This window comes from Oratosquilla oratoria, chromosome 34 (assembly GCF_046742065.1).
Source record: "Oratosquilla oratoria isolate Oo_2021 chromosome 34, ASM4674206v1, whole genome shotgun sequence".
Taxonomy (NCBI): Eukaryota; Metazoa; Arthropoda; class Malacostraca; order Stomatopoda; family Squillidae; genus Oratosquilla; species Oratosquilla oratoria.
In genome coordinates this window covers 38,822,790-38,832,789 of record NC_134810.1, presented here as the reverse complement: position 1 = coordinate 38,832,789, position 10,000 = coordinate 38,822,790, and the positions used below count along the sequence as shown (strand labels likewise).

The 10,000-nt window shown below is 39.0% G+C and overlaps 2 protein-coding genes across 3 annotated transcripts in view; both read left to right on the top strand.

Annotated features, from left to right (window-relative positions):
* Nucleotides 1-6,913, top strand: part of LOC143018210 (endothelin-converting enzyme 1-like) — a 38,496-nt gene extending 31,583 nt beyond the window's left edge. The window contains exons 18-21 of the mRNA XM_076173412.1: nucleotides 797-899; nucleotides 2,269-2,579; nucleotides 4,484-4,551; nucleotides 6,378-6,913. Coding sequence (XP_076029527.1) covers nucleotides 797-899; nucleotides 2,269-2,579; nucleotides 4,484-4,551; nucleotides 6,378-6,498 — 603 coding nt within the window. The 3' untranslated portion in view covers nucleotides 6,499-6,913. The remainder of the gene's footprint in view (nucleotides 1-796; nucleotides 900-2,268; nucleotides 2,580-4,483; nucleotides 4,552-6,377) is intronic.
* Nucleotides 6,914-7,792: 879 nt separating this feature from the next.
* The window catches only part of LOC143018211 (uncharacterized), a 26,613-nt gene continuing 24,405 nt past the window's right edge, over nucleotides 7,793-10,000 (top strand). The window contains exon 1 of one of the 2 annotated variants that reach the window (XM_076173414.1): nucleotides 7,793-8,798. The gene's annotated coding sequence lies outside the window, so the exon portion shown is untranslated. Of the gene's footprint in view, nucleotides 8,805-10,000 lie in introns of both variants that reach the window. The other variant, XM_076173415.1, reaches the window with a different exon arrangement.

The window sequence follows — 10,000 nt, the reverse complement described above, 5'->3', positions numbered from 1 at the left end:
CGGTTTTCATTGGGTTACCGTAATTAATTGAGAATATTTTGTTCTGGTTCCTTTCGCATTAATGGAATGCTATGAAGGAGGCCTTTGTTCAGCAGTGGACTCAGGATGGCTGATTTGATTGATTGGTTGATTGAAAGGTTCTCCACGGGATTCCACGGGGATTCACCAGTGCCGACAGTTCGTTTGAGTAAAAACGACTTCTGTTACCAGATTCTATTTTCTAAACTCTCCAAAGATCAAAATATCAAAGGATTACAAAGGATTACAAAGGCGGAGCATGCCGACAGGAGACCTTTTGATCCATATCTAGGTCGGATGCAAAAAGAAAAGAAAAAAAAAGAAAAAAAACAAAGAGAAAAAACATATTAATAATAAAATAATAAATAAAAACTATAATAATGTAAATAACAAATAAAATACATAAATAAATGCATAGGTATAGTTAAAATAATAAACAAACAGGTAACTAAGAATCTATATAGGTGTTAGACGTTTTGTTGAAATGTTCTTAGAGAAGTCTAGGTTTCTGTAAGGTTGGAGGGAGGATGTGGAGGGAAAAATAGCCCAGTGTGATGAGCCTTTAACGCTAGATTATCACATCCAACAGGGAGGAACTTCCACTCCAAAGGATTAAAATATACATTCTTATGGCCTGTTTGTTTTAAGAGAAGGTCAGATAATTTTATGAATGAGTATAATAGGTGGTAAAAGATACGGAACTGCCTCGTGTAGGCCTTAGGGTCTCTTGTAGTCTCCTTCATTCTTTTGTTCTTATTCTTATGTTTTTGTGTTTCAGTTCCCGCGCCATCTTCCTTTGAACGAGGTCATGGCCGATAGTGCTGCCCTCCGTCTCGCGTGGAGGAAGTACGAATCACTTTATCATCCTGTGGAGTCTCAAGGTAGGTCAATGGTTCTTAACCTGTTTTCAGTGTCTTTACTATTTCAGAAAAAAAAATCCCTCGTACCCCCATCCAATACAAATACAGTGCAAACATTTGAAAAGGATTAGTGATACAAACCTTGCTTTGCTTTCTCATTGTAAACATACAGTACCGTGCACTGGTTATCAGGTCTCGTACCCCCCTGGGGTTCAAGGTTTCGTACCCCGTGGGGATACAGGTACCCTGGGTGTAGGACAGTTGCTCACCGGATAGTTGCTCACCGGATAATTGCCCTATTTATCACTTGTTCGGTGAGCAACTGTCCGGTGAGCAATTGTCCGGTGAGCAATTGTCCGGTGAGCAACTGTCCGATGAGCAATTGTCCGGTGAGCAACTGTCCGGTGAGCAATTGTCCGGTGAGCAACTGTCTGTACCCGAGGTACCCTAGGTTAAGAACCACTGAGGTAGATGATGATGATCAACGGTTCTAAACTTGGGGACCATAACTCTCCGAAAAGGTGGGACCATACACATGGTACAGGGGAGATATAAGGAAAGTAGCAGGGAGATGGTAGAAGGTGAAAGTGGTCAGCATTTTTTGATCCGATGGAATGTCACTCAAGTTCTATGAATGTTGAATTCATGAAAGATTGTTCAGCCTGTGCTTCGTGCAGGTGTTGTTGAGATTAGACTATATTTCTCTATTTGTTTATTTATCTATTTATTTATCTATTTATTTATTTATTCATGTATTTCAGTATGTACTTATTCATCTATTTAATTAATCATTAATTTATTCATTAATCAGTTTATTCATTTATTCATGTACTTCTTTATTTATTTTTATTTATTTACTTACTTATCTCTCTATTTGTTTATGTATTCGCTCATTTGTTGATCTGTTTTTATTCGTTCATTTATTTATTCATATATATATATATATATATATATATATATATTTGAATATTAATCAATTGCTTTATCTAACTATTTATCTATCTATATAATATATTTATACATTTATTTACCTATATATTCATTTAGTTATTTATGTATTAATTGATTAATTAATTAATTAATTAATTTATTCGTTTATTTATTTATTTTTAGGTTAGGTTAGGTTAGGTTAGGTCAGATTAGGTTAGGTTAGGTCAGGTTAGGTCAGGTTAGGTTAGGTTAGGTCAGGTCAGGTCAGGTTTCAGATTAATATTCACTTCTTACCTCTCTTAAGTTGTTGAAATCAACTGGATGCCGTAAAATGGAAAAGATCCATCAATTTATTAATTAATTTATTCATTCATTTATCTATCTATCTATTCAATTTTTTACTTATTTATTCATTTATTTATTTCATATCTTTTCTACATCCCATTGCTCTCGTGTACAGAACCGGAGAGCGCTGGATCTAGAAAGGGCGCTGGATTTAGAAAGGGCGCTGGATCTAGAAAGGGCGCTGGATTTAGAAAGGGCGCTGGATCTAGAAAGGGCGCTGGATTTAGAAAGGGCGCTGGATCTAGAAAGGGCGCTGGATCTAGAAAGGGCGCTGGATCTCAGAAGGGCCCTGAATCTCTAAAGGCCGCTGGATCTGGAAAGGGCGCTGGCGACGGGGGCGATCGCCCTGCCCGGCGCCCCACAGACAAGGTTCTTCCGTGGCTCAAACTCAACCACGAACAACTCTATTTCCTCCGATTGACGCAGGTGAGTCCGAAAAAGATTTCGTTTTTGTTTCCTAACAGGTCCCTTCCCCGTTTCGGAAACATTGAACTAACTTAACCTAACTTACCCTAATTCAATCTAACTTAATTTCCTGTACCCAGATTAATCTTAAGCTACGTTCTCGAACGGGTTAGACCAAGGGTGGGGAACCTTTGGCACGGGTGGAAACCCAGGGTTCACCTTGAAACACATAACCCACAAATTTCCATCTTCTTTTGTAGGGCCATTGGGGGTGAGGCGAAAGGGTCCATATTCTTGTGTGGACTTATAATTTCACTCCGTTTGCACGCGAAAGGAAATTTTGTATCAAAGATTTGGCTGGTTTTTGGCACGCACGCCTAGAAAGGTTCCCCGCGCCCGTGTTAGACCATGTTGAGACTATGGCCGGTACTCCTATACTTTTCGCCAACTCTGGCAAATGAATTATATCACGTTTATCTAGTTTACGAGTACAAACTAATCTATAAAATCCACCTACAATGATATTATTTTTGTCAACCAAATGATATTCATGCAGCAACAACAAACGGTATATACAACAACAACAACAACAACAACAACAACAACAACAACAACAACAACAACAACAACAACAACAACAACAACAACAAAACAACAACAACAACAGCAACAACAATAACAACAACAACAGCAACAACAACAGCAACAACAACAACAAAATATATGCATAGCAAAGTGGGTCAGCATCACGTGCCTATGATAGTACATAATTTTCTTTTTTACCACCTCCGTTAATATTATAATTGTCTTTTAGTCCAAAAATTTATTATCATTATTATTATTATTATCATTATTATTATTATTTCATTGACCAATCTCGAAAGTTTTTCAGTGACATAAGAAAGCTGTGACTGGCAAGAAAAAAACAACAACATAGTTTGGTTTGCCAGTGATCACAGAAATAACTATATCATACCAAGGTATTCCCCATAAGCCTAAGCGCAAACTGAGACACAGGTGACACAGGTGACACAGGCGACGCAGCACAGGGAAATGACAGACTTCCTGTTGCTGAATTGAAGTACATTTTGAACTTCTCATCCACTTCAAAGGCTGAGTTAGTACGTCTAGAAGCATTTCAAGTAAAAGAGAAGTTCGAATTCAGCAACAGGAAGTCTGCCTGTCGTTGTTCTGTGCTGCGTCGCCTGTGTCGCCCGTGTCGCCTGTGTCGCCTGTGTCTCAGTTTACATTTGGGCTAGGGGGTCATTTACACGGTCAAACGGTTTGACAAACCCGGTTTGTTAAACCGATTTGTCAAAAGTTTTTAAGGGGTGTAAAAACGGTCAAGCCAAATAACCTCAGTGTGGCTCGTGTAGTTGTTAAGCAAATATGCCTCTCGACCAAGACTTATGAATTGCTGTTGACTCAGCAGTGGCATTAAGGAAAAAATGAAAAAAAGATCGAAGTGGACAAAGTTGTTGAAAAGAGACCAAAATTCACATGCCAATTTGCTTCTCGATTTAGAATTAGAGTCTGATAAATCCCTTATTTCTAGATATTCTAATTAACCTATTTCATAAAGCTGGATGTTCTCTATATTTGTGGATAAATTCCAATAACACTTCCCTCTCATGCCTCTTTCCATTATATTTCTCCATTTCCATACATCCGACAGATGTAACCGTTGTGTCCACTTCAATCGTTTCTTGATGACGTCATGTCGCTTGCAAGCCGCCCACGAAAGTCAGACTCAGTCAAACTTGCTTCAAACCGTTTGACAGACGTGTCTGTCAATCAAATACCCCATTCACATGGTAAAAAATTACTTCAAACGTGTGTTTGACAAACCGGGTTTGATCGTGTAAATGGTCCTTAAGGAAAGACGGGCTAAAGGAAACTTCTCTCTCTCTCTCTCCCTCTGACAGAATCACTGCGAAGAAACACGAATATCACCCAGCCTCTTCGAGCGGGCCCATATCCCAGCTGCCATCAAGTAAGAATCTCTCCACTGTTCATATTGTGTATTCACTTGGTCTTTGGATCACGTGTTGGACTCGTGATCGACAGCTATTTCCCTCCTGGAAGAGAGCTCAGAGCTTGTAGGTCCGATCTATGGGTAATGCTATGACCTTGCACACACACACACACCCAACTCTCCGCCCACGAGAGTCAGAGTAACGACCCGAAGCGCAGCGGTACCGAAATAATTTCGGCCCTGGGCAGGATTCGAACCAAGAACTGCGGGCCACTATGGTGGCAGTTCAGCGCTCTACCAACTACCGCCACCTACGTGTGTGTGTGTGTGTGTGTGTGTGTGTGTGTGTGTGTGTGTGTGTGTGTGTGTGTGTGTGTGTGTGTGTGTGTGTGTGTGTGTGTGTGTGTGTGTGAGTGTGTGTGTATGTGTGTGTGTGTGTATGTGTGTGTGTGTGTGTGTGTGTGTGTGTGTGTGTGTGTGTGTGTGTGTGTGTGTGTGTGTGTGTGTGTGTGTGTGTGGTTTACCAATAGAGTGGTTAACGAATGAAATAGACTTAGTAACCATGTGGTGACCTTTGAAATTATTGGTTGTTTTGAAAAAAAGGTTAGATAACTTTATGGATGGGGAAAATAGGTGGTAATGGACATGGAACTGCCTAGTGTAGGCGTTATGGTCTCATACAGTCTCTTCCGTTCTTATGTTCTTTATGAACTTGTTGCCGTCGGGTCATCCCAAGTAGTGTTTACACTGTGACGTCATTGTGACGCAACTTAAGAAGCAACTAAGACAATTTTTCCATTTCACATTTAATTGATTTGGACGCTTGCGTGTCTGAGGACACACACACACACACACATAGACACACATACGTCTACATGTACGAAAGCAGTTAACATCACTCGCTTTATATGGGATTAAAGTGCTTTTACAATGTCGTCTATTCAGTGTAATTGCTATACAAACCTTGAGCAATTTAAATTTGATTGAGTTTAATGGACCCCCACTTGTCTCAGGATCACACGCACATGGCCGCACGCACACACAAGAATGAAGGAGACCGCAAGAGGGTATAAGGCTTATATTAGACAGTTCCATGTCCCTTGCCCCTTTCTATTCCTATCCAGAAAGTTATCTAATCTTCTCATGCACGAACATGGTTGATATCACTAGTCTATACAGTATAATTTTTATCCAACTTAAACTGTAGTCAAGACGTTTATTAAATCATATTTAATTGGGTGAACGTACGCACACGTACGAACGAACTGTGTCACTCAAGAAGTTCGTTCAAAGTTAATCGTTATGAGAAAACAACTAATAGGCCTAACTTCCCAACTGCCTTGGAACCTTATTCTTTTATTATTATTGTTCTTTATGGCAAAGTTACAATCTATTCATACGACCTCTATTTACGCGATCTTGTAGCCACCCATTCCATCCAAATTGGCATTGGTATACAATTGGAATTTCACAGATGCTTGAACTGAGCCCTGTGGTACCCCACTGTTCACTTTTCTTTCGTCTGATTTTTCATCTCCCACTCGTTCACCACAAAAATCCCACGAACATGGAAGAAACCTATGACAGGGTGAGACCTGTCAATTGTGGCAAGCCGTTTTTTTTCTTATCCATTTGTTTATTTTTTAAGGCTGTTGGTTGGATCATTATTACGTCTATTATTAAAAAAAAAATCTTGTCTGCCTTGCAGGCCTTGCACATGATGTTGTAAACCGCACCGGCCGTACAACGTTTTATGTTGTAAACCGTGCACCGCTTGGTGCACCTTGCACAGGTATCGAGATCTTCTTTCTTTGACTTTGGTGACGTGTCTCTCTCTGTTCCAGGATCAAACTCCTGGTCCAGAATGACCCTGCCTTCCGCCGCGCCTTCAACTGTCCACATCCGTCGACGGTCGACTCCGAGACCTGCTCCCAAGATATCAGCATTTCGTCCTCAGGGACGTAGTGGTGCTAGACACGTGTACGTAAGATAGATCGCCTTTGTAAATACCGTAGGACACGTAGTGGTGATCTACATTAGAATAAGCTACCGTACTTGCCGGCGTATAAGATCGTTTTTCTTATTCTTAGATGTATAAAAAAAAAACTGCATCAGTCACAATATTGTATCTCAGGCACAGAATCATACATTTCCACTGCAAAACCACCAAAGTATTTTTCAATAAATGTATGATGAAACATATTATAATTTTTCCACAAAATGTCCTTGTAAATTATAGGTGCGTCTGATGTGAGGGTGCGTCATTGGGTGCAATGTGAGCTCATTTCAGTTCTGTGCAAAATGTGAATTAATTGATACAGATATACAAACTGACACACACACATACACATACATACATATATACATACATACATATATATATATATACATACATATATATATATATATATATATATATATATATATATACATGCATAGCACACAACGCATACACACAATCACAATTACAGAAATACGAACACCTAATTTGTCTCATTCTTTAGGTGTTTATTAATTTTGATTGGTTTAATTCAGTTTATACAGGGAGACAGGTGGAAAGTTTTTCAAAGTACAGTGATCTCCAGATCAATCTTATCCAAAGAGGCTTGATAAAGAAATAAATTAAAAGTTCCGAAAAAGCGGCAGATTCATGATTATCAAAGGAATTTGATAAAGATGACAAAGAAAAAATGCTAACATGTCTATGAAAGATAATAAGTTAAAAAAAAAAGTAAAGAAAAATGCCGACAAGTCTGATAAAGAAAAGAGAGGTAAGAACTTTACCAGGAGTTGCGTTGGCCTAGTTGTGTCTGGCAACGGTCAACTTGTACATTCAAATAAATGGGTTTACGATATCTTAATCAGCTATTCTAGTTCTGTATTCGTAAAAAATAAAACACCTGAATGATATGAGTCGTCATGTTGAGTGGAAATTTACTCACTTAAAAAAACAACATTGTAAAGTGCATAGAAAAAAGAAAAAGATTCACTTAAAAAAAGACATTGGAAAGTGTATAGAAAAACTCAAAACAAATAAGACGCCAGGGCACGACGTGTGTTATCCAGAATTTTTGAGAAATAAAATAGATAAAGAAATAATGATCTGATTAGAAGTTGATAGTAAAAAATCCGATGCGACTGGAGATGCACCAGGCGAATGGAAATTAGCAAATGTTACTCATATAATAAAAATGGTGATAAGCAGAAGCCACAGAACAACAGAACAATAGGTAAAGAAGGACCAAGATCACGCGGGAAATTATGTAAACAATTAAGAAAAATGCCTTATTATGTCACTTAGAAAACAGCTGTCTAATGAATGTCAAATGTAGACGCTCTAATACAACTGATCTTCAAGATTTTTTTTTACAATATTTTTATTTCAGACTGAGACAAAAGTTGTTGTCCCGAACGAATGAGTACTAACTAAACTTGCTTTGCATAAAATAAGTGGTAACTTGCTAAGTTGAATTAGAAAATGTTTGAACACTTGTAAAATAAACCGAGTTGTTTTGAAAGTTAAAACATCCAGCAGAAAAAGATTGTTACGAGTGGAGTTCCTCAAGGTTCCGTTCTTAGGCCTCATATGTCTATAGCATTCACCGGTGATAGAGGACTTGAATCTACTGTCTCCAAACTTACTGATGATACTAAGTTGTGTGAAGCAACAGAGGATCACTCAAATCAGCTGGATATTCACGGAAATTTAGAAAAACTAGAGTAGTGTTCTCAAAATTGGCTAATGAAATTTAACAAGTGTAAAACTATGCATATTTGTGAAAATGATACTAAGTATGACTACACAGTATTTGAAAAGAAAGGTCAAATTGTAGAATGAAAAGGATTTTGGTGACGTTATCATTGGTGACTATAAAATATCTAAGCAACGTATTTCTGTCTCGCGGAAAGCAAATGGAGTACTGGAATTCGCAGCGCGACCTATCGTCTTAAAAAATCTAGCCATAGCCACACACTGGGTCTACCACACTTGGAATATGCTGTTTCTGTATGGTCCCCAAATCTCATTAAAGGAATTGATAGATTAGAAAGAGTGAAGCGTCGAACTACAAAACTCACTAAATATGAAGAACAAAGTATACGAAAACTGCTTAAAACATCAGTACTATTCCAGCTATGAAAGAATCAGATTTACTGCAATCCTTGAAGGGAACTGATAACATCAACATTAGAATTATTTTCGCACCAAATACAAATTGGACGAATATTTTCACCTCAGACCTTTAGGACGTAAAACCAGGAGGAAGGTAAAGGTAGATTTGCTAATCACGTCTTCAATGCATAAATGGAATAAGCTTAAAGCTGAGGCAATTGAATGTAATTGTGATAATGGTCGAAGTTGTAAATTTTACTTTGATAAACACCTGAGCAAAGCACATACACACATAGACACATACAAACAGGCACACACACACACGCATACAGACACACACAGACACACATACAAACACACACACACACACACACACACACACACACACACACACACACACACACACACACACACACACACACACACACACACACACACACACACACACACACACACACACACACACCACATACGCACACACACACATACACATACACACACATACACACACACACATATACATACACACACACACACACACACACACACACACACACACACACACACACACACACACACACACACACACACACACACACACACACACACACACACACACACACACACACAACACAAAAACACACACACACACACACACACACACACACACACACACACACACACACACACACACAGACACACATACACACACACACACACACACACACACACACACAAACACACACACACACACACACACACACACACACACACACACACACACACACACACACACACACACACACACACACACACACACACACACACACAAACACACACACACACACACACAAACAGGCACACACAAACACACATACACACACACTTATCATTGCACCTCACTATGTCTTTCTTAGAATTTAAGTTTAGATTTATATGTTAAAGTATGGAAGGCAAATGAATGACAAGGTAGTGAGGTAAACACAAAGAGCAGTTGGAGTTTCCATTCTCTAGCGTTTCGTTCCAGGACTTTGTCAGAGGAAGTCTTGGTGATTCCAAACCTTAAAGACAAAAATCTCCAACTTTTCTTCGTGTTTACCTTATCACCTTATCACTAGCTGATATACATTTGTCATCTTATTACACTGCTTGCATTTGCAGAGCTAGGTGCGTTCTTAGGTGCGTTCCTAGGTGTCCTGAGCAAAGTCATGTCAGTTAGGACGAGGAACGCATCTAGGAACGTGCGGAGGAATCCGCCCAACTATTGGGCATTTGGTTCCTCGGGTTGATATGTTATGGTTCATTGACTTCCCGCACTCAGAGGTTGGGCGCCATCTTTATTGATTTATTGTAAAT